This window comes from Malaclemys terrapin, chromosome 18 (assembly GCF_027887155.1).
Source record: "Malaclemys terrapin pileata isolate rMalTer1 chromosome 18, rMalTer1.hap1, whole genome shotgun sequence".
Lineage (NCBI taxonomy): Eukaryota > Metazoa > Chordata > Testudines > Emydidae > Malaclemys > Malaclemys terrapin.
In genome coordinates this window covers 21,665,937-21,690,253 of record NC_071522.1, presented here as the reverse complement: position 1 = coordinate 21,690,253, position 24,317 = coordinate 21,665,937, and the positions used below count along the sequence as shown (strand labels likewise).

General features: G+C 54.1%; 1 protein-coding gene across 1 annotated transcript; it reads left to right on the top strand.

The window, feature by feature from the left end:
- Positions 1 to 383: 383 nt before the first annotated feature.
- On the top strand, positions 384 to 22,570 carry LOC128825861 (PHD finger protein 7-like). Its single transcript, XM_054008698.1, has 9 exons — positions 384 to 414; positions 1,280 to 1,371; positions 7,970 to 8,071; positions 9,748 to 9,872; positions 11,565 to 11,763; positions 12,520 to 12,626; positions 15,047 to 15,160; positions 15,531 to 15,652; positions 22,356 to 22,570. Exons 1-9 carry the CDS (start codon positions 384 to 386, stop codon positions 22,568 to 22,570), a joined length of 1,107 nt encoding a protein of 368 aa, XP_053864673.1.
- The last annotated feature ends 1,747 nt before the right edge of the window (positions 22,571 to 24,317 follow it).

The following is a 24,317-nucleotide window of genomic DNA, read 5'->3' as shown; positions in this document are numbered from 1 at the left end:
AGCAGCCTTCAACTACCTGAAGGGGGTTCCAGAGAGGATGGAGCTCGGCTGTTCTCAGTGGTGGCAGATGACAGAACAAGGAGTAATGGTCTCAAGTTGCAGTGGGGGAGGTCTAGGTTGGATATTAGGAAACACTATTTCACTAGGAGGGTGGTGAAGCACTGGAATGGGTTCCCTAGGGAGGTGGTGGAATCTCCTTCCTTAGAGGTTTTTAAGGCCCGGCTTGACAAAGTCCTGGCTGGGATGATTTAGTTGATTTAGTTAGATTTAGATTTAGTTAGCTTTGAGCAGAGGGTTGGACTAGATGACCTCCGGAAGTCTCTTCCAACCCTAATCTTCTATGATTCTATGAAACCCTCCTTGTTTTTTGCAGCGCTCCTGAAATGAACCGCCAGGCCCTGAAGCTGAAGGAGGGTGAGAATAAACTCCCTTGCGGTGGGTTGTAGCAGGGGCAACTCGAGCGCATCCCTGGGCAGTGGCACTCGCTGTGAGCCATGCTGGGGAGCCAGAGGAAGGGGTCCATGCATGGGGCCGGCCTTCCCCTTTGGGAGGGAACTGCTGTTGTAACGGAGACCATGCAGGGGGAAGGGAAGGGCGCAGTCCGTGGGTGACAGTGAACAAAGGGAAGGGGCAGGGGGAGCAGAGGGTAAAGCAAGGGGAAGGCACATTACAGTGCAGAGCAGCGGCTGCAGAGGCCAGAGACAGTGATTTAGGGAGCTCCAAAATGGGCCAGATTATTCCCCCTGTGACAGGCGGGAACCTAGATCTGGTATGTGGGGGTGTTGGGGGAGCTCCAGAGCCGTTGGGGGTGGCCAGGGGGCTCTGGGATGGCTGTGAGGAGGGGTCCAGATCTGGTGTGGATGGGTACTGGAGAAGCTCTGGATCCATTGGGGAGATGTAGGGGGCTCTGGGTTGGATGTGAGTCCATGATGTACTGCACCCAGCGCCAGTATTAGCACTGATAAGTAATCCCACACGGGGACGTGTATCTCACCCTGGGTACTGGTGAGCTTACCTGGCCACATCCCTATCAACACATCCGCTGCTCTTTCCACGCTGCTGTTTGACTCCATCTGACAGCCCCACTGAGCCCCTGCGTCCCAGCCAGCCGGGGAGTGGGCAGGCCTTGGCAATCCATCAGCGTGATTCCCCCGTTGGCCGGCGGGAGTCGCTGTTCGTCCCTGGTAGCTGCTCCCCACCCCAGGATGGTTGTGCCAGGACTGCCGTGCCCAGCAGCATCTTGTCTGATTCAGCGGCGTCTCCTTTCCCTCCCCTGCAGAGTGCGGGCTCTGCCACCGGGCTGACTCCGACCCCGACACCTACGGGCAGAAATGCCAGCGGGGTAAGCTGTGTGTGCACGAGAACTGCCTGGTGAGTAGCTCTCCCTTTCCCCGGGGGCTGATGGTTCTCCCGAGGGGCCGGGCTGATCCACCTGCATCTCAATGACCCACTCAACGAGACTCCCACCACTCACCTCGCAGGGTCCCGGGGTGGAGTCCTGGCCCCACTGACATCCCTGGCAAACCTCTCCCAGAGCCAAGATTTCACCTGCTATTATTATACTGTACCTCCTTGGGCCACCGCTCAGCGCTCCTGCTTGGGTGCATTCAGCCCTTTCCTGGATCCCGCAGCACAGAGAGATGGCTGCTCCCTTGTGATCGGCGCTAGGCTGCCCTCCTGTGTGCCAGAGAACGTCCCGGAGTTAATCCCTTTTTGGACTAGAGCAGATCTCGTGGAAATGTGTCCAGTCTCGGTTTTAAAATTCCCAGGCATGGAGAGTCCATCCCAGAGCCTGGGAAGTTGCTCTGTTCATCTGACCTCACTAATTCATCCAGCCAGCCCATTGGCTGCTTTTCTCTGCCTCACCCCCAGTTTGCCTCTCTCTGCCTGATGCTGCGCTGCCCTGACCTGGCTGTTGCATTCCGGCTGTGATCTCGCTGTGGCTGTACGGAGAGGAACGGCCATCTCTTTGGGCTGTGACCCCAGACCTTTGTATAATGCTGGCTGGCTTCTGCTCTGAGCTCTTGCTCCTCACGGTCATTCCTAGACCTTCATTGCCCTCATGAGCGGCTTTGCTCAGACGTGGCTATCCCATGAGTTTCTAGGTGCAGCACATACCGTCCTTGGAAACATGCATTACAGACCCGTCAGTGACCGCCAACCCGAAGGGTAAAGGACCCTATTTAGCACCAGGCCGCCTGGCCTCCTGTTCTGTTGCCCATTATTATTATAACTCTTTGTCGCCAGCTGCCTGTTTTCACACCCAAGCCGATTCAAGTGGATTTTTGAACGGCGCGGCACCGAATCGAAGGATTTGTCGAATGCAAACTAGGACAGCAATCCCTTCTTGTCACTGCCTCGCTAATTACATTGAAAGTGAGCCCAAAGTCACTATTTAACCCCCAGGCACCAGCCGACCAAGCATGTGCTTGGGGCGGCACCTTGGAAGGGGCAGCCAATCTCGGGGTGGCGGGGTGTTGTACTTAAAGTACTGCACAGGATCTTTTCAAGGGGAATAAGGCAAAACGCCACATTTATTAGTAATACATGTATTCATTAACACTGTATTATATGCATATAATATATTACACTTACACTCACACACACACACACACACAAACCCATTCCGTCTTGTTGTTACCAATTAGTTGCTCCCCTTAACTTCACTGGCCAGGTGAGTTAGATGGGGGAGGGGGTGGAGCCGGGCTTCTGCCGATCCGGATCGATGCTCCCATGTTGACAAGACGAGACCCGGGGTCCTCTGCAAGACACCTCACTTTTATAGCAGCTTTTCTCTTATGCAAATCTAGACCAGATTCAAACTCTGTGTCTGTGTCCATTGGTCCTTTGTGCTGCTTTCTTTTGAGTGTTGTCCCAATGCTGCAAAGAGGGTGTTTCCAAAAGAAGGTGCTTGCTTCTAACCCCCGAGGCTGTCAGTATGTCTGCTTGTCTTTAATGAGCCCACTTGACACGTTTTATTGTCCTTGGGTCTGGCTCCCAGCCCCTCTCCAACAACTGAGGCTGTCTGCCTTCCATGCCTTGCTCATCCACACCTCATTCATTCAACAGGGCAATTGATTAAGAGTGGGGGGGCGGGGAAGAGCTCTTGTTCTACTGCTAGCAAAAAGAAATGTTTCTTCTATCTTATTCTATCCTTAGGGGCTATAATATTATACCAAGGGCAATGCAAAGTTTCTAAATGAGGCTTTGATACAAAGTTCCATGAAAACAGAGGTCACACGTGGGTAGACCCACCACAAGGTTATATGAAGAGGCACAATGTAAAGTCATATGAAAATTATCAGAGATTGATCTACATTGTCCCCCTTTTGACCTCTCAAGAACAATTCTTGAGTGGTCACCATATAAATCTTTTGTATTTGTTGCAAACAAACCAAACACTTATAACCAGGTGAATATAACTAAAACCATTACAATTGACTAAACACCAGATATAACATAAACACAAATGCAAACAATTATAATTATAATAATTGGAAATACAACAAAACCATTACCATTACAATAATAGGGTACACTGACAAACAAAATGAGGCCCAAGGTTGATGCTGCAATAGCCATCAAACAATAAAAGTCACTTTTTAAGCACACACAACAAATAAGATTTTGTAGGAGTACCACAGTTGTTATGCAAGCTTAAGCTGATTTGGACTTAAACTAACATTCAGTTGCCAAAATGTTGCAGAATTTTCTATTTTTAACAGTTGTTTTTAAGAGGTTTCTGGGGACCTAAAAGATGGGGCCATACAATTATGGGCCAAGGTCTTACAGGTGATGGGGGCCCAAGAACTACCCTTCAGGGCTTGGGGAAATAGAATCAGAGTGCATAGAGGAAAGTGTGGAATTAACAATACAAGTAAATGTAACTGACAATACAAATGTATTAATAACAAAAATTAACAACAAAATGGCTATTAGAGAACCTAACAAAAAATAAACCTGATGCATTGGGGACCAAAGTCTTTTGGACACAAGGGGTGATTGATAAGTTGGATGGACATGGGGGAAGAAGAGAGAGGAAAAGACATTTGCCCTGTCTAGTGTAGTATCCCCTCTTTTTCTGGACCCAATGCTAGCACAGGACACCACTAGAGACAGACACAGAACACTGAACACAGACTTTGTCATGACACTATAACCATGGTATTTTATAACTCTTCAGCTGGTACCAGCTCTCCTGATGTTCTGGTTCAGAGCCTGAAAGATAGAAGCTTGGAAACAAATTAGCACAGTGCTTTCACCCTGGCAGAACCTGCTTGGTCTCTGCCACAGTGTGTTTGGTACTTGGGGCTGCACAAATGCTAATTAAGTGGTGCATTTTTTGTGAGTGTAAATCCTCCCTTTCTCTCAGTAAAAGGGCGTTAAAACTTTATTTAGAAAAAAATTTTTGTTTTAAAATCTTCAGCCATTTTGCCATGGCCTGGAGATCTGAGGCAGAAGCAGGCACTGTTGTTAACTGTTTCAATGGCATTTTGGCCCTGGGAGGAGGAATTTACCCAAATATCCCCCTTCCCAATCTCCAGAGGGGTCCCAAAGGTCTGCCCCCTTCTGGGGTCTCAAATGTTTCTTCTCCTGATGTTACTGCTGCTGTAAGATTTGAGAGTGCTGTTTTAACTCTCTGTACCCAACCTGTTTTTTAGTTTTTTTATCTATTGCTTGCCTGGGCCCGATCCTGCTTTTTCCAATAAACAGTTCCTTTCCCTGGGCACAAGCCTTGTTTTACTACCAATTTAGCAAGGAGGGTGGGCTTTTTAACTAGCCCCCACCCTTCCTGGTTCCGTTTCTTAAACATTTTCTTTAAAATTGTAAAATTACCACAATATTACTTACAAAACAAAACAAACAAACATAAACCACACTACACTGCCCAAACTCCTATATCCTTCAGAGTTTGGCTTAACAGAATAAGATCTGTATCTTATATTTTTAACCCACTCTGGGCCAGAGGGAGAGACGCTAAGCTTCCCTCTGTATTACTCGGTCTGCTACCACCGAGGGTTCATACACCAATTATACAAATCCTTCCCCGGATTAGATCCTTCCCCGGATCAGAGTGAGAAACACTAAGTTCTCCTCTTTAGCTCAGTCTTGCTACGGCTGAGGGTGTATGTACCTCTATAACACAATTGAAACCTAAACTCCTATATCCTTCAGAGTTTGGTTAATTAACTGAAAGTTTACGCTCTTTTTCCTCTAGTGCCAGGCTTGCTAAAGCTGGCGGTGTGCACACCAGTTTGATAATAACTGTGGGTTCTATGCTTGCTCCCCCTTTCGCATTCTCCACCAAAATGTTGTACTTAAAGTACTGCACAGGATCTTTTCAAGGGGAATAAGGCAAAACGCCACATTTATTAGTAATACATGTATTCATTAACACTGTATTATATGCATATAATATATTACACTTACGCTCACACACACACACACACACAAACCCATTCCGTCTTGTTGTTACCAATTAGTTGCTCCCCTTAACTTCACTGGCCAGGTGAGTTAGATGGGGGAGGGGGTGGAGCCGGGCTTCTGCCGATCCGGATCGATGCTCCCATGTTGACAAGACGAGACCCGGGGTCCTCTGCAAGACACCTCACTTTTATAGCAGCTTTTCTCTTATGCAAATCTAGACCAGATTCAAACTCTGTGTCTGTGTCCATTGGTCCTTTGTGCTGCTTTCTTTTGAGTGTTGTCCCAATGCTGCAAAGAGGGTGTTTCCAAAAGAAGGTGCTTGCTTCTAACCCCCGAGGCTGTCAGTATGTCTGCTTGTCTTTAATGAGCCCACTTGACACGTTTTATTGTCCTTGGGTCTGGCTCCCAGCCCCTCTCCAACAATTGAGGCTGTCTGCCTTCCATGCCTTGCTCATCCACACCTCATTCATTCAACAGGGCAATTGATTAAGAGTGGGGGGGCGGGGAAGAGCTCTTGTTCTACTGCTAGCAAAAAGAAATGTTTCTTCTATCTTATTCTATCCTTAGGGGCTATAATATTATACCAAGGGCAATGCAAAGTTTCTAAATGAGGCTTTGATACAAAGTTCCATGAAAACAGAGGTCACACGTGGGTAGACCCACCACAAGGTTATATGAAGAGGCACAATGTAAAGTCATATGAAAATTATCAGAGATTGATCTACAGGGGGCGCTCGGGGTTTTTTGGTTTTTTTGGTTCGGTGGGGTGGTGCTCGAGGTTTTTTGTTTGTTTTTGTTTCAGCGGCGCAGCACGGAGGGGCAGGGGCTTCGGCGGCGTGACGCTGGCAGGGGCAGGGGTTGGCACGGCACGGCACTCGGATTTTGGGCGGCCCGGCGCGGCCTGGCGCTCGGGGTTTGGGTGGCATGGCGCTTGGGGGAGGGGGATGTTGGGCGGTGTGGCGTGGCGCTCGGGGGGGGGGTTGGGTGGCGCAGCGCTTGGGGGGGGCGGGGGTTTCGCCGGCCCGGCCTGACCCGGGGGGGCAGGGGTTTCGGCGGCGCGGCACTGGGGGCGGGGTGTTCGGCGGCCCAGTGCGGCACTGGAGGGGGGGCAGGGGTTTCGTCGGCACGGCACTGGGGGCGGGGTGTTCGGCGGCCCAGTGCGGCACTGGAGGGGGGGCAGGGGTTTTGGCGGCGCGGCGCTCGGGGGGGGGCGGGGGTTTCGGCAGCGCGGCGCACTCGGGGGAGAGTGTATTATGGGGGGATGGCGCTCTTTTTTTTTTGCCTGGGGCGGCAAAAAAGTTAGAGCCGGCCCTGGTTTTGACTCTCCATCACAGATCTGTTTTCTAGGGTGACCAGGGAACATTTTCAAAAATGCCTGAGTGCTTTAGCATCACAGACTCATAGACTTTAAGGTCAGACGGGACCATTATGATCATCTAGTCTGACCTCCTGCACAACGCAGGCCACAGAATCTCACCCACCCACTTCTGTAACAAACCCCTGACCTACATTGAAAGGCACCCAAACCTCCTGATTTGTTCCTCACAGGCACCCAAAGCCGCTTATTGCTCGTGGTTGCATCTATCCTCTTGACACTTACCAACTTCCTCACATTTGCCCCCTTGCATAACTGGGATTTAAATGAGATTTACCACACAGAAACTGTCCGGGTTGCTCCCAGTACCCTTTTTCGAAGGTCAGTGTCATGTACATGGTATTTGGCAGGGCTGCTACGAGCAGGTCAGGCGTCTGCATCAGATATAGACTGAGGCCAGAGCTTCCTTCTCAGAGAAAGCCACCAGTTGTGTTCGCCGGAGGACGCTTTAATGCTCAGGCAGGTTTGGCTGAGGCTAGCCCCAGATACGGTATGTCCCACGCAGCGCCACCTAGCTGCCGACCAGTCTCACACAGGTTAGCATTCCAGGACAACCAGCACCTTCTTTGCTCTCCTCCGAACTTCCGACTGGGCCAGCTCCAGACTTCTCAATCCCGGGACTCTGAAATGAGCCCCGAAGGGCAGAGACTCTCCGAGTGAGGGACACCCCTCGAAATGAAGGACGTCGCATTTTCAGTTGAACGCACTGTTTTATTAAAAATATAGAATGAGATCCAGAGAGCCGGGATCTTCTTATAATGAACTTAAACAGCATCAGATTGTAAAGTGTCCTGGCTCACCTGGGAGAAGTCCCCTCAGCACGGCTCCCTTTCCTCCCTGTTCTGCCATCCAGTTGAGCTGCAGTTGTGCTTTTGACGGGTGCAGAAGTTGCTGCAGTGAAGCCTTAGACCCCTTGCAAATCCCCGGCTTACTAGCCATTAAGCAGTAAACTCATTTAGAGTCGTTAATTAGAGCTGGGGGGGGGGGATTTATTCTCACCAAAAAAAAAAAATTCATTGGGAAATGCTGATATGTTGAATGGAAACTTTTTGTGGGGACTTCTTGTGGTTTGGGGTGAAAATGTGGCTACGGAGGTTTCTCAGGTCCAGGCTGGAATTTCTGGGGACGAGAGAGAGGTTACAGTGTGCCCATTCTCCTGTGTTCCAGTACCACGCCAGCGGGCTGGTCCAGAGGGGGAAGGATGAGGAGGGATTTTACGGGTTCCTGTATCCGGACATCAGGCAGGAATTGAAGCGGGCAGTTCAGAAGGTGAGGCCGAGCCCTGCTGTATTATTATTATCTAGCATGGTTATTACAGTAGTGCCTAGAGACCAGCCAAGAGCGGGGACAGTAGCTGGTCCCCAGGAGTGATATACCTATCTCATAGAATTGGAAGGGACCTTGAAAGGTCATCAAGTCCAGCCCCCTGCCTTCACTAGCAGGACCAAGTACTGATTTTTGCCCCAGATCCCTAAGTGGCTCTCTCAAGGATTGAACTCACAACACTGGGTTTGGCAGGCCAATGCTCAAACCACTAAGCTATCCCTCCCCCCTAATTAGTGTACCAACTAACTAGATAGGACAGGCCCAGGGTGGGGGGAGGGGTATCACACACAAGCAGAGAGAACAATGTGATGGTGGCAAATGTCGTGGGGGCTGGAGTTAGTTGGGAGGGGATTCGCTACACAGGGAAGGGAGAGAGGTGGGGGGTCTGAGCAGGGGAAGAGGAGGAGGCTCTGGGTAGGGTTGCCAGGTGTCCGGTTTTCAACCAGAACACCTGGTTGAAAAGGGACTCTGGCGGCGGTGCTGACTGGGCCATTTAAAGTCCGGAGACTGGGGCTGGCAGGCTCCCTACCTGGCTCCACACAGCTCCTGGAAGCAGCTGGCACGTCCCTACAGCCCCTAGGCACAGGGGTGGCCAGGGGGGCTCTGTGTGCTGCCCCCGCCCCGAGTGCTTGCTCTGCAGCTCCTATTGGCTGGGAACCACAGCCAATGGGAGCTGTTGGGGCAGCACCTACCAATGGGGACAGCGCACAGAGCTGCCTGCCCACGCCTCCACCTAGGAACCAAGGGACATGTCGCCGCTTCTGGGAGCCGCCTGAGGTGAGCGCCGCCCTGAGCCCTCACCCCCTCCCATGCCCCAAGCCCCTGCCTCAGCCCAGTGAAAATGAGCGAGTGAGGGAGGGGGGAATGGAGTGAGTGGGGCGGGGCCTTGGGGAAGGGGCGGGGCCTTGGGGAAGGGGCAAGGCAGGGGGCGGGGCAAGTGTGTTCGGTTTTGTGTGATTAGAAAGTTGGAACCCTAGTTGCAAGGGGCAGGTGTGCAGAGAGACTGAGGTAGGACGTGGGCCCCTGGCTCCCAGCCCTCCTGCCTGCACAGGAGCTAGTGTGATGCTAGCCGAGCAAACGCTGTCTGACAACACATATGTTGGCTGAAAAATGCTGAGTTGACAAAACCTCAATGTTTGGTGGGAACGTCTCCATGTCACCCACATATTGGACGGGCAATTATCAAAATGTGTCATTTAGACTCTCCTGGTTTGACTTTTGTTAATGGCTAAGCTGGGCTGGGGAGGTCCCTTCCAGTCCTATCTTTCTGTGACCCTACAATATAATCTAAGAGTGGCAAGGAAATCTTTTTGGAAGATTTTGTTTTGCGAATGATTTGAGATTTCGACTCCCCCTCCCAATCTGGGACAAAATGCCGTTTAGAAATCTCAGCATTCCCGGGGGGAGAGGTAGCCTCTTTTCCCCCCAGCTCTGTGTGACATTCCCACCCCGAGACTCTTTGTGATCTCCACGGATTCCCTAGCATGGCAGGGACAGTGATCCCCCAGGTGTGGATGTAGGACATGAAGCCGGTTGGAGGATTCCCTTAGTCTCCAAAGGGCTGTGGCGGGGACCTTGGGAGCTGCTGCCTGTTCTGCTCACCGTCCCGTTGTTTCCAGACCTGCTGTGTGTGTGGCTGCAAAGGGGCGTCCGTCGCCTGCCAGGGCAGGAAGTGCACCAAGAACTTCCATTTTCCCTGCGGCTCCGAGAGAGGCTGCATCTATCAGTTCTTCGGGGAGTTTAAGTAAGTGTGGCTGCAAAGTCTCTGACTGGAAGCCTACTTAGCACCTCTCCGAGCGAAGGGCTCTGTCAGCTTTTGCAGGGGACACAACACACCGGTCAAAAACACCCCTGGGGTAGCGGGTGTCTTGTGAAAATCCTGGAGACAGCACGACTGTGGGGCACAGGGGCCCTTCCAGGCCTTCCCTGGCACTGGGGGGGGGGGGGGGGCAGAGCCCTGTAGCTGGCATTACAGGGGCAAACCAAGGGATGGCTCCAGTACTGAGAGACTCCGATATCAGGAGCAGCCTTCAAAGGCCTGGCATGGATTCCGAGTATAGGGGTTGGAAAATCTTTGTTTTTTTTCCCCTTTTCCAAAAGAATACAATTGCAGCCAAACTCCCTGGGTGTGTGGATTCTTGGCACCAGTGCTTGCCCCGCAAGGAGATTAAGAGCTCTAAAATGCTGCAACCGCTCCCCGTTGCCAGGTGTCCAGTTTTCGAGCAGACCACCCAGTCGTAAAGGGACCCTGGCAGCTCTGGTCAGCACTACTGACTGGGCTGCTAAACGTCCGGTTGGTGGCACAGGCAGGCTCCCTAACGGTTCCACGCGACTCTCGGGAAGCTGTTGTCATCTCCCTCTGGCTCCTAGACAGAGGGATGATCACTGGGTCTCTGCACACTGCTCCCACCCCCAGCGCCAGATCAGCTGCTCCCATTGGCCAGGAACTGCGGCCAACGGGAGCTGAGGAGGCGGTGCCTGCAGGGAGCCACGTGGTTGCGCCTCTGCTTAGGAGCCGGAGGGAGATGCCAGCAGTTTCCCGGGAGCCACCTGAGATAAGCGCTGCCTGGAACCTGCACCCTGCACCCCCTCCTGCACCTCAACCCCCTTCCCCAGCCCGGAGCCCACTCCTGCACCCTGAACCCCTCATCTCCGGCCCCACCCCAGAGCCCCTACCTGTACCCGCAGCTGGAGTCCTCACCGCCACTCCCAGCCGCACCCCAACCTCCTGCCCCACCCGGTGAAAATGAGCGTGTGAGCGAGGGTGGGGGAGAGCGAGGGATGAAGGGAGGGGCAGGGGTGAAAGTAACTTGGATGACTTACCAATACGCAGAGCAGCCGGGGTCCTGGGCAAGGCAGGGGTGGCGCTTGGCCCACAGAAAGGGCAGGGCCTCGGGCGAAAGGGGCAGGGCCTCAGGTGGAAGGGTGGGGACTGGGGCCAAAATCTCCCAGCCAGCCCTTCAGTGCTGCCCGGCCCGCGCCGCCCAGAGCTTCAGTGGTGATTTAAAGGGCCCGGGGCTCCCGGACACTGCTGCCACTACCACGCCTGCGGCTGGAGCCCTGGGCCTTTTCAATCGCTGCTGGGAGCCCAGGGCCCTTTTAAATCGCCAGGCCCCAGGGCAGCTGCCGCTTTTGCTCCCCCATCAGCAGCCGTGCTGCTACAGTCAACACTTTCTTGCCAGAACACCGTACCGGACTGAACCGGCTTCCTTTAACCTCTGGGGAGGGGGATGGAGTGAGTGGGGGAGCATGACCTCATAAAAGGGGCGGGGCAGGGGGCGGGGCAAGGGTGTTCGGTTTTCTGCAAATAGAAAGTTGGCCACCCTACTCCCAGAGCAGTGGAGCTGCCACTGCAGCCCGCGGCCTCTGCAGCCCCAGGCATGATCTAGTGACTGTAGCACCTATCGGCTCTGTCCTCGTGCTGTCCCTCTCCCAGATCCTTCTGCTGGAAGCACCGGCCAGTGCAGCGAGTGAGACGGCGGCAGCAGCAGGCGGAAACCATCTGCATCATCTGCTTGGAGTCCATGCCAGGCAAACCCTCCTACAGCGCCATGGTGTGCCCGGCTTGCAAGCACGCCTGGTTCCACCGAGGCTGCATCCAGGTGCGAATCCTTTTCCCGCGCTGGTTCCTGGGGGTGGGTTGGAAACCCCACGGCCACGAAAACCTTCGAGCCAAACCATGCGCGGGCTGTAGCTGTTAGATGTTCCCTCGCTGATATTAATGTTTGGGGACAGTCCCTGGGGGCGCGGCCTGAGGTATCTGCCTGGCTGTTGCAGGAACAGACACGGGCAGCGAGTATTTATGGAGCAGTTCTAGGATCACAAGCCCTATTCAGGGTCCCTGGGCTCCCACAAAGTCCAGCAGTGGGGGAGGCTCGAACCCCTATCTGGAGAAACACTTTGGCAAAGGGCCAGAGCAAGGGTGGGGTGAAAGCCACCTAGGACCCAGAGTGAACCCTTCTTCCGGCAGCAGCCTACTATCACCCCCATATCCACCCTGAGCAGTAGCTCCTCTCCACTGCATGAACCAGGCCCCACTGCTCTGGGGGCTATGGGCTGTCGGGCTGGTACAGGAGAGGCAGAGCCAGCTCCCCTACTTGGAAGGTAACTTCCAGGATGATTTTCTACCCTTCTGGCAGCCCATTTACTACCCTAGAGCTCAACTCGTGGGGCTGGGAACCTGCACCACCACCTCCTGCTCCGGGGGATTTTCTCATTCCCGGTCTCGTTTCGTCCGCGAGCAGCACTTGCCGACACGAGCTAGTTGCGTGTTGCTTTTGCTCTTTGCTAGTCAATGGCTCATTCACAGCCCTGCCTCCCCAAGCTGGGTTTATGCCTCTTTCCCCTGCAGGAATGTGATCTCTGCTCCCCGGTTTGTGTCTATCCCGCAGGGACACGCTCTCCGCGCTGCCTTGTACCATTTCCGATGCCCCAGGTGCCGGGACATGGGGACATTCCAAAGAGAGATGTTTCGAATGGGCATCAAAATCCCTGACAGGTCGGTTCCCTTTGTACCTTCACAAAGAGCAACTCATAGAATCATAGAATCTCAGGGTTGGAAGGGACCTCAGGAGGTCATCTAGTCCAACCCCCTGCTCAAAGCAGGACCAATCCCCAACTAAATCATCCCAGCCAGGGCTTTGTCAAGCTGGGCTTAAAAACCTCTAAGGAAGGAGATTCCACCACCTCCCTAGGGAACCCATTCCAGTGCTTCACCACCCTCCTAGTGAAATAGTGTTTCCTAATATCCAACCTAAACCTCCCCCACTGCAACTTGAGACCATTGCTCCTTGTTCTGTCATCTGCCACCACTGAGAACAGTCTAGATCCATCCTCTTTGGAACCCCCCTTCAGGTAGTTGAAGGCTGCTATCAAATCCCCCCTCACTCTTCTCTTCTCCAGACTAAATAACCCCAGTTACCTCAGCCTCTCCTCATAAGTCATGTGCCCCAGCCCCCTAATCATTTTCGTTGCCCTCCGCTGGACTCTCTCCAATTTGTCCACATCCTTTCTGTAGTGGGGAGTCCAATACTCCAGGTGTGGCCTCACCAATGCTGAATAGAGGGGAACGATCACGTCCCTCGATCTGCTGGCAATGCTCCTACTAATACAGCCCAATATGCCATTGGCCTTCTTGGCAACAAGGGCACACTGCTGACTCATATCCAGCTTCTTGTCCACTGTAATCCCCAGGTCCTTTTCTGCAGAACTGCTGCTTAGCCAGTCGGTCCCCACCCTGTAGCAGTGCATGGGAGTCTTCTGTCCTAAGTGCAGGACTCTGCACTTGTCCTTGTTGAACCTCATCAGGTTTCTTTTGGCCCAATCCTCTAATTTGTCTAGGTCCCTCTGTATCCTGTCCCTACCCTCCAGCGTATCTACCTCTCCTCCCAGTTTAGTGCTCTTTGTTCGCTAGCTCAGCCACAAGATATGGGCTTGAAGCAGGACTCACCGTGTGAGCTGCTCTGCCCTGAGATGCAGGAGCTCAGGCTGGAGGATCACAGCCGTCCTCAATTGCTTAGAAAATGTGCCGTGAAATGGGAAAAAGAGCCTGGGGCTTGTGGTGAGGGCTCCAGGCCCCACTCCAGCTCCCAGCTCTGGGCTCCTCTTAGTAACACAGCACAGGCCTGTAAAAGGCTGCACCAGCCTCCGCTTTGTAAATTGCACCCCACTGGGAGAGAACCAGAGCTCCTAGACTGCAGAGACAGGGACACAACCGCCTCCTGCCTAGGCTGAAAGCAACGAGGGGGAAGAGTGCAGCTGTTCCAGGGCTTGGAAAAGGGCTAAGGCGTCCATGGGCCGGCGGGCGGGGCCCTGCCTGGCACTTCCAAAACGTGGCTTCTCCTCCTGGCTTTCCTACTAGCCGATCCCGGACAAGTCACTGTGCCATGGGGCTAACGGCACTGACCTCCGTGGTAAAGCATGCTGACGTCTGTGGCTGGGGAGCGCTCTCGAAGAGCTGCCGGGCGGCGTTATATTTCCACGTCTATTTTGGTAGCACATCTGATGACCTTGGAAACTCCTGAATGGTTCTCAGAGTCATTTTGTCTGGCTGAATCCGCAGCATGAGGCTTGCCATGGCAAGAGGGGGATTCACACTGACCAAAGGGAAGGTGCCCCAGAAGAGCCTGGATTCGCTGAGCCTTAGTATATTATTACTGTGCTGATGATTTATTAGGTGTAAATAGGGGCCCCTATGACACTCCCAATGGTGGCAACACCAGGGCAGGCTGTAACCAACCAGGGCACACTAATTAGTGTGGAGAATTGCACACTAATCTCTCTTGTCTAGCGATTCAGACACTCACAGACACCCGCTCAAATGTTACATTGCAACGTGGAACGCAGATATCACAAGTCAGATCAATGCAGGCAGCAATGCAAAAGCATCCGATAGACTCCAAACACTAACCACTTTCTTATCATTCTAACTAGATAAATTCCTGGAGGATAGGTCCATCAATGGCTATTAGCTAGGATGGGCAGAGATGGTGTCCCTAGCCTCTGTTTGCCAGAAGCAGGGAATGGGTGACAGGGGATGGATCGCTTGATGGTTACCTGTTCTGTTCATTCCCTCTGGGGCACCTGGCACTGGCCACTGTTGCAAGACAGGATACTGGGCTAGATGGACCTTTGGTCTGACCCAATATGGCCGTTCTTATATCTATTTTATCAATATTAACCCACAAGTGAGCCAGACAGATTCCAGCTCTGTAACTGTCAGTGCCCGGCTGGGACACGGGGACCTGGCATGAGCTGGCACCTGGCCATTACTCCATTACGCGAGGTGCTGTACAAACACAGATGAAAGAAACGGTCCTTGCCCCAGGGAGCTTACAGCCTGGTACCCAGCATTTGAAGTGCTAGCACCCTGTGGATGCCTGCTAGAGGAACGCTAATTCCCCCCCATTGCTCCCTCAGGGACGCCGCCTGGGAGGAAGACGGCGCGTTCAGCGACCAGTATCACAGACACAGCCGCTGTGACGCCGGCTGCTGCCTGTACGTGGGCGGCAGAGAGCAATCCGCAGAAGCCGGGTAGGCAGTTAACTTCCCAGGGCTTTGCCGCAGACGCATTGTCCCTGCTGCGCTGGGGAGGGGGTGGGGTTGGATTCAGTCTAGGTCCCGCCCCTTGCTGGCCATTGGCCGCTCAGCTGTTGTCACACAGCAACGGCTGGCGATTGGCGGATGGGGTGTGCCGGCCCGCGGGCGCGAAGGGAGGCGGGTGCCTTTGTTCTGGTCTCCGCCATCTCATTGCAGGGAGGAGCCGGGGCTGCAGCCCGCATCCTCAGATGAATTTAGGCTCCTAACGTCCACGGAAACCCAAAGGAGTTAGGAGCCTGGGGACCCTCGGCGGATCTGGGCCTCCAGCTGGGAGACGCCGACACCGACCTCTTTGCTTTCGCAGCCCGTGGGAGCTGCTGCTGTGCCACTCGTGTGGCTCCCAGGGGACCCACCGCCGCTGCTCCTCGCTGGGGGCCACCAGGGGCCCGTGGGAGTGTGAGGATTGCGCGGAGCCAGCCGGGGCGGGTAAGGAGCGGCTGGAACGAAGGGGCCCGGCACTAGGAGGAAGTGCTGGGCCCTGCGTTTGTCCGCGCCCCACCCCCATCCCCGGAGCACAGGCCAGTCCCCGTTAGCCCCCCAGCTTGGGGCCCCGGCCACGGGGGGAAGAGCCCCCAGCACCACAGCCCAGGAAGCAGGAAGGGGATTGAGTGTGGGCAGGGCCACGCAAGGCTGTTGGGGAGGTACGTCCTCCCCCTGCCTTTGATACCCCCGACCATGGCCCTGGGCCCGTTTAAATCGCGTGGGTGAGTCGCAGGGCTCCCTGGCACGCACGGGGTGGTACTGGCTGCGGCGAAGGCAGCCGGGTGGGCACGTGGACGCCGTGGCCAAGCCGGAAGCGCATACCAGCAGCGCAGCCGGCAGCACCGCCCAAAAACCTCAGCCGTCCCTTTCCAGGGGGCCCCTTGGCTGTTCTGCCGATTGCTGTCGGCCAGCCTGGAGATGGCATGTGCCCAGAGCTGGTCACACGTGTGCCCGGCTGCCCGCCTGAGGGGTCCAGTTAGAAATGCCTGCCATGGGGAGGGGGGGGCGTTGGGCCAGAGCACCCCCGTCCCCGCTGGGAGAAAGCCCAGCATCACACCCATGAGGAACAACTCCTGACCTGCTCGGTCGGGGCGGGGTTAGCGCCCTCCATGGGACAGTCCCAGCAGGTCATGGGGTCCTGTGGGACACTGGGGTCATCTGCATTGGGCTCTGCGCCCGGGCACCGGCTCGGGGGCACCAGCGCCCCCACTTCCACAGAAGCCTGTCTTCAGCACCCCTTTCAAGGGGTTTGTGGGAAGATAGCGCTGCTGGGGGAGGGGCGAACCCCATGCACAGAGGTGCCTGCCCCTGTGGAGAAGTGGGGGGCATGACTGACCCAATGTCGGCCAGGAAGTGCTAGCCAGGTCCCCAGTCCACGGCTCTGCTCCCCTGGAGAGACTGACCAGCAGAGCAGCAGACTCTGAGAGCCCCATCCCTGCCTCTCCGCAGCATTGCCGCCACCGGCCAGCTCAGCTCCTCCAGCACAGGGTCACTAGCTGCCCACTGGCCTCTCCTGCCCTAGGGCCGGGCGCTGCTGGCTTTCCTGGGACTCTGCAGGGGGCTGCCGGGCGGTGACGGTCACCCATCTGCCTCTGATTCCAGCATCCCGCCAGCTCCCCGCCCCAGGGAGATCAGCAACCAGCCAGGCCGCGCATGGAACCAGGGGCAGGAGGCCAGGACCCACCACACTCACCCCGAGAGCCAGACTCTCCCGTCCCCGCAAGTGAAGACCCTTCGCTGCCCCAGTCCCTGGCTCTGCTACCTACAGGTCTGTGAGCAAGTCATTCCCTGGTGGTTTATTGCAATGCAACCCCCCACCCCCTCCGCCAGCGCTCTCCTCTCCCACCTCTGCCGTCCGGGCTCTCCCTGGCACCCACGGGTTCACCTGCTTTGACAGAAGGTAGATCTACAGCTGCCAAGGCGTGGATGTCCCTTGAGAGACAGGGCAACTCCTGAGAGCGCGCCCTGCGTTCCCTCACTGTCTCAGGCGGGATCTCAGTTCTCTGCCCATGGCTCCAGCTCTCCTTCCGCTCTCTCTCCTCCCTGGGGCTACCCACCCCTCCCAGCTTGGCCCCCGCTGCTGCTATGGTGTCCTGCCATTTATCCCCTGCTCTATGTCACTGGGGGGGTGACAGCGATGGGCCCCAATGCTGTACAATACACATCCCTGTAGAACACTATGAACTCGTTCGGGATGGCTAATGTTGCCAGTGGTGTCTGAGAGGGAGAGCAAGTCACCATGCGGCACTTCCCCGCGGTTCAAAGGTTCCCGCAATGTCACCTCAGAGTCCCATCAGCCTGCTGTGGTACCTCTTAGCACAGGGACCAGCGCCGTTTTTAATCCCTGGGCACGATTGACTCAGACTCCCAGCCAAGACTTTCAAAAGTGCCCAGCGATTTTGGGTCCTTTGATTTTTGGGCCCCAACTGGACACAGTTTAATGAGGCCCGATTTTCAGAGGGTGAAAATAAGCACTGAAAATAAGGCCTCTTGCATGTGTCTGAAGATGGGCCCTCAAAATCACGTCACTGTATGAAATCTTCTCGCCTCCTCAGCTGTGACCACGACCTGTCTCACCTAACCCCAGCGCTGTCGTTTGCTAATGGTCCCATCATCCTTGTGGCCTCCACGCATTATTTCTGCCATTATCTTACTCAAAATCAAAGCTAGATTTTCCAGGAGGGACTTTAAGGATCTCTCATTACTGTATTTGAAGCCTGGCAGCTCATTTGGTTCTATCTTGGGCCTCGTCTACACAGGAATATTAATCTGGATCCAGTAAAGGTGTGAATTAAAACTGGATTAGTTAAACTGGATTAATCCCCTATGTTCACACTCTAATTTGGAATAAAATTGGCCTTAATTCAAGTTTAGTTCAGTTCACATCCTGATCCACTATAAGTATACTGGTATGATAATGCCAGTGAATCTCCCCCTGCAGACAAGCTCTGGGACTTTAGTTCCCCTGTGGCTTTTCAAAGCCACGTGCCATTGGGTTGGTAAAGTCAGTAGCTAATCTCTAAACATGCCGCGCTGCCCTGGCCAGACATGCTGATTCATATGCAATCCAGCTTCCACGTGGTTCCTCTCACTGGCCTTTTGCCAGCCGTTGGTTAACGCGACCCAGTCCCAGCAACGGTTTTCAAGGCTTCGGGACGTCCTTTTCAAATCTTTGAGGTTGAAGAGTGGGCCAGTGGATTGCTACCTGACTAACGGATGGGCTGTTGTGTGTTACAGAAATGTCCCCGCGAGCTCTCATAGCCTGAGCGACGCCAGCAGGAGTGAGAACGGTGTCGCCCGCGCAGGTGATCACCTCAGTGTGCCGCAGATGCCCCCGGGAGCACCGGTGGAGTTGTCTGCTAGAAAGGGGACTGATTTATGGCTGCTAATTAGGGGCTGGATTGGAGTCCGCCCCCGGGGGGTGGGAGAGGAGGAGGCTGCCAGGAACAATGGCTTAGGGCAGCAGATTGTTCCCCTAGAGGCACATGGACGTAGTAGACAGCCCCCACCTAGTGTGCGGGAGGGACAGGGTCCTGGCTGTACCCGCTGGTTTGCAGAGGGGCACTGTGGGCACTGGATGGTGCAGGGAGCGGGCTGCGTGCCAGGCTGTGTGGGAGGGGTTTGCTTCCGGCATCACAGTCATCACAGCCCCGCACGGCCCCGACGCAGCACAGGGCCCAAATGGCAGGGCCCAGCCTGTGCCAATGGTAAAAATGAATCTCAGCCTAAGCGCAAGGTGCTTTGGGCAACAGGGTCAAGGCAACAATACAATGGCGCCAGCGCCCTCTAGTGACTGCCTGTGTAAATACAGCGCGTCTGCTGGCATTGCTGCCTCCCAGAGGCAATGACCTCTGACACTGGTGGTACAAATTCTTTCCGGGCCTGCTGCCTTTGTGGTCCGTATGCACCAGCCGTTAGCTGTGAGGGCACGAGCTGTCGGGGGCTTTTCCGCTCCCCCAGTCACCAATACGTTTTTGCAAGGAGTGTGTTTAAGGGTATCTGGGCTGCTGGCTTTTTTTAGACACCGTGTTAGCTGTCCCTGCTCAGAGTAGGTATCATGGATCGGGCGCTTAAAACAGCGTCCGCAGCTGACGTCCGAGAGAGGTAGATCAGAGCAGTGCCAATGTAATGGACGGGGACCATTGGTAGGGACTTGAGACTCTGGCTCTAAAAGCAGGATCGGCCGCTGCTCACGTTAAAGGACCAGCTGTGTGAACCCAAGCGCTGGAGGGGACGCAAACCGCTGTATGTGGCCTGGCCACTAAAGGGGGACGGAGACACCATGTGACCGTGGGTTACGGTAGCAATAGTGCAGACAAGGCTGCAGCGAGACGGGCACTGGCAGGGTTTGTGGCGCACAGCCCTGCAGCCAAGCAATGAAGGGGGCGGTTCAGCTCAAAGTGGCAATGGCTTTTTTAACCCTTTAAAGAAGATCCCTGGGGCAGCCGTGCAATGACGTAGTGTAAGAACATCGCTGGGACGCGGGATCGTAACAGGGGCAAAGCTTAGGTGAGAATCCAACTGAAGACGTCACCAGAGGATCTATTCGTTTACAAAACCAGTGTCACAGCACGGGCAGCTCATGATTTTGGTGTTTTTGCTTAAAGTCCCAGGACCCAGACTCCTGTGATCCCAGGGGACTCTCGGCTTTCGTTTTTCTTTGAAACGTGACCCCTCGAGGTTCAAAAAGCAGAAGGCAAATAAAAGACAGCGGTGGTGGGCCTAGGTCAGCGCTCCAGCCTGGGACACAGGGAGACCGACTTCAGGCCCCTGCGCTGCCGCAGACTCCCTGTGGGACCTAATTTCCATTGAGTCTAAACACCTTTGAGCGTCTGGGCCTTAGTCTCTCTGAGCCTCAGCTCCCCAGCTGTCCAATGGGGATACCAGCCCTGCCGCACGAGGTGCTGTGAGGGTAAATACTGTAGAGACTGGGGGATGCTCCAATACTACGGGATGGGAGACAGGTGTAACTTTAGGAAAAAAATCTCGTGGTTTTGAAGCCAGGCTGACTAGTGGTGCTCGAATGCCTGGGCTGAGCCATGCTGCGGTCACAGCCCCATCTACTGTTAAGGTTAGAAAACCTGTCTCAGCACCTCTGTAAACTGTTACCCCTACAGCTAATCTCTGTCATGCTGCCTGCCGGGCCCCAAGAGCGTGCGTACCAACCCCAGGGCACAAACCCCAAACTGGCTGTGAGGTCTCCACTTAGATTTCACCAACCAATCATCAAGTGCAAACTCCTCAGGCGCTAAAAAACCCTAACCATGGAGTCACAGACAATCCCCGTGGGTACTCCAATCTGTCTTGCCACGCAGGTGAGCTACCCTTGTGATAGATGGTCCCTTACACCAAGAATCACAGCGACATTCCGTAAAAAGCAACAGAGAGTCCTAAGACTAACAGATGTATTGGAGCATAAGCTTTCGTGGGTGAATACCCACTTCATCAGACGCAGCAATATTCAGGCTAATCCCAGTCCCAAAGGATCAGTCACTTACCCCAGGTCAATTGTACCTTAAATCTCATACCAAAGACAATGTTTGTAGACATTTATTAATAGGAAAAGGAAACTACCTGCTTTAACCTTGTAAATAACCCTCTAACCATACACGCACAAATGAGTTACAATCTTAAGTTTCAAAAGGTAACAGAAGTCTATAATAAGCAAGCTCTATATGTCCTTTAAGACTAAGCAACTGGGGATGTCTTGCTTATGCCTAACAAATCTTGCCCCCCAGACTCCAAGCAGCACAAAGATAATCAGCGCCTCCTTGTTAGGGGTTTTATCCCCCTCCTCTCATGTGCTCTGAGCTGCAAACTCAACTGATGTGAGGAATCCAATTGCATGACTCATCTTCATTGTGGTGCGGGGGCGGGAAGAGCAGAGCAACAAAGTCTTTTGTCCTTTGTCCACAATAGTCCATCTGGTGTCAATGGGCCTTTCTTGCTAAGCAGGATGTAACACCTTCAGTTGCAGATCCGTCCATCACACGAGTTAATCTCTCTCTCCAGTCGAGTGATTTAAACAGTTACAGAGGCTTACAATATAACTGCTCAAATACTACCTTGCCATATAGGATACAGATGTTACACAATAGATTAAAGCTGCAGCAACTCACATGCATTTAATGCAGTCTAAACGCTAAACACATTCTTATAATTTGCAAAAAGAAGAACAGGAGTACTTGTGGCACCTTAGAGACTAACAAATTTATTAGAGCATAAGCTTTCGTGGACTACAGCCCACTTCTTCGGATGCATATAGAATGGAACATATAATGAGGAGATATATATACACACATACAGAGAGCATAAACAGGTGGGAGTTGTCTTACCAACTCTGAGAGGCCAATTAATTAAGAGAAAAAAAACTTTTGAAGTGATAATCAAGCTAGCCGAGTACAGACAGTGTGATAAGAAGTGTGAGAGTACTTACAAGGGGAGATAGAGTCAATGTTTGTAATGGCTCAGCCATTCCCAGTCCTTATTCAAACCGGAGTTGATTGTGTCTAGTTTGCATATCAATTCTAGCTCTGCAGTCTCTCTTTGGAGTCTGTTTTTGAAGTTTTTCTGTTGTAATATAGCCACCCGCAGGTCTGTCACTGAATGACCAGACAGGTTAAAGTGTTCTCCCACTGGTTTTTGAGTATTTTGATTCCTGATGTCAGATTTGTGTCCATTAATTCTTTTGCGTAGAAGTGGGCTGTAGTCCACAAAAGCTTATGCTCTAATAAATTTGTTAGTCTCTAAGGTGCCACAAGTACTCCTGTTCTTCTTTTTGCGGATACAGACTAACACGGCTGTTATTCAAATTATAAGATTCAGAGTATCTGTTTTAACAACACTAATACACAGGGGAGCAAGACTGTTTCCATCTCTGTATTTGGCTGTGTTCAGCGGAGACGGGGACCTTGGCATGAGCTGGCACCTGGTCTGCTAGGGTCATAATCTCACGCGGCACCTGCTGAGAGCAGCAGACTCTCAAGAGAAGCCAGAGCTCGGATGAGAAAACGTATGCAGGACCGTAGCAGAGACAGCCTGCCCCCCTCAGCCTTTTCTGGAAATGGAATGCCCCGTGAAAGCAAATAATGCTCGGTGAGAACGCTCCCTGTGGGATTCGCTGCAATCTCTCTTTTTTCTTTCACAGCAAGTGGGCACCAGTGCTGGGAAGAGCTGTGGACCCCCGGGGTTTCCCTGCCGCTGCTCATCTCCGCTGCTCATCTCCATAACATCCCAGCCCTGCCGGAGCAAGGTGCTGCCACCCAGAACACAGAGAGTGGATACAAATTGCTATTTTGCCGGAAGACCAGCTCCCCAGGGATTTCATGGCGGTGGAGCGTTGTAGATCTGTGCAGCCCGTAGCAGCAGAGAAACCCCCACGGAAAATTAGATCCGAGTATAGTTTTGCTCTGAGCCGTGTCTGTCATTGCTGCGCAGGTCGGTGGATCCACGGCACAGCTGCAGAGTGGTCTAAAACTGTGTTGTCCTGCTTGTTCCTCTGGTTAGCTCTGCAGAGCCAACGTGCCCATGGGAGGGGAGCTGGGGTCTTGTGCATCATTCACCAAATTCGCACTTGAGTGAGCCCACTGGGGACAGTGGGGTGTCCAATGGGGGTGACTAGGCCATCCCCTGATGGCAAAGGGGTACATACAGGTGATGTTAGATTGCAGACATGCAGCAATGGGTCTGTTACCTTCAGGAACGTTAAAGTTAAACAGGAAACGTCCCACTAAGAAACCCAGCACATTCAGGGCAAAGATTAATCTGCTCAGGAAATGGGAACAATGTAGACAAACTTTTGTTTTGTTTTCTTTGAAGTTTTCAGGGGCTTTTGTTGAAAAACAGGAACCCCCAAACCATTGAGTTATCAGTTGCTGAAAACCCCCAATTTTGGTTATTGGCAACCCCCCTGAAGGGCTTGAAAGCAGCCCTGGAGAGAGCTGCAGCTCTGAAACCTGGGCTGATTGGGGAAGTAGCCACAGCTGTGGTCACGCCCCAATCAGGCCGCACTTGGCCCTTATAAGAGGACAGTGGGCCAGGAGCAGATAGACTCTCTCTGCCTCCTGGGAGGCTGGGCCGGGGGGGGCTACCTAGAGGTGCCTAGAGTGAGGTGCCTAGAGTGAGGCAGGGCTGGGGAAAGGCCAGAGGGGCTGGGGAGCTCCAGGCTGACAACTCCCCAGGCTGCAGGGCCTTGTCCAAGGCTAGGGTTACCATACTTAAGGTTTTAAAAAAGAGGATACTCCACGGGGCCCTGGCCCCGCTCCTTCCCCTTCCCAACTCCACCCTCCCGCAAAGTCCCGGCCCAACTCCGCCCCTTCGCTGCCCCGTCCCTGCCCCAACTCTGCCCCTCCCCCAAAGTCCCTGCCCCAACTCGGCCCCATCCCTTGAGCACCCCGCATTCTCCCTCCTCCCTCCCAGCCACACGAAACAGCTGCCGAGCGCTACCGGCTTCATGGTTTGCCAGGCAGCCCCCAGACCTCCCGACCCACTGCACCCCCAGCCGGGCACTTCCCCAGCGCAGCCGGAGTCCGGGAGGGGAAGCGCCCGGCCGGGGACAGGGTCTGGAGGTCTGGGGGCTGCCCGGCAAATCGTGAAGCCGGTAGCACTCGGGCATCTCCGCTCTTCAGCTGCACAGAGCTGAGGAGTCAGGGAGCAGCAGCAGTCGCCGGAGCCTACTCTAAGGTAAGCCAGGGATGCCGGCAAAGCTGGGAGTATTTTTCCCGGACACGTTCGGCTTTTTGGAAATTCCCCCCAGACGAGGGTTTGATTACCAAAACGCCGGACATGTCCGGGCCAAAAGGGACGTATGGTAACATTATTCAAGGCCCCATAGAGGCACTGGGTTGCAGAGAGAGGCAGCAGGTCCAGACCTGACCTTGCCTATGATGAGTGGCTGACACTGCAGCCCGCCCCAGGGCGCGGGGGCTAGTTGGTGACTGGCAGTAGCCCAGAGTGAGGCAAGGTGGGGATTAGAGGGTTGGGGGTTCCCCAGAGAGGGGAGACCCAGAGGCAGAGTGTGGGGGCATTGCCAGGGGGCAGCACCCCAGATAAAAGGGCACCGGGGTCTGGGAGGGACACGGGGCCAGCGGTAAGGCGGATCACTGGCCTG

Bases quoted from the DNA above. Each gene is read 5' to 3' on its own strand.
- LOC128825861 (XM_054008698.1), top strand. From the start codon at position 384: ATGAACCGCCAGGCCCTGAAGCTGAAGGAGG. The intron at 9,873-11,564 runs GTAAGTGTGGCT...TCCCTCTCCCAG, and splicing joins CAGTTCTTCGGGGAGTTTAA to ATCCTTCTGCTGGAAGCACC. The intron at 15,653-22,355 runs GTAAGGAGCGGC...TTTCTTTCACAG, and splicing joins CGCGGAGCCAGCCGGGGCGG to CAAGTGGGCACCAGTGCTGG.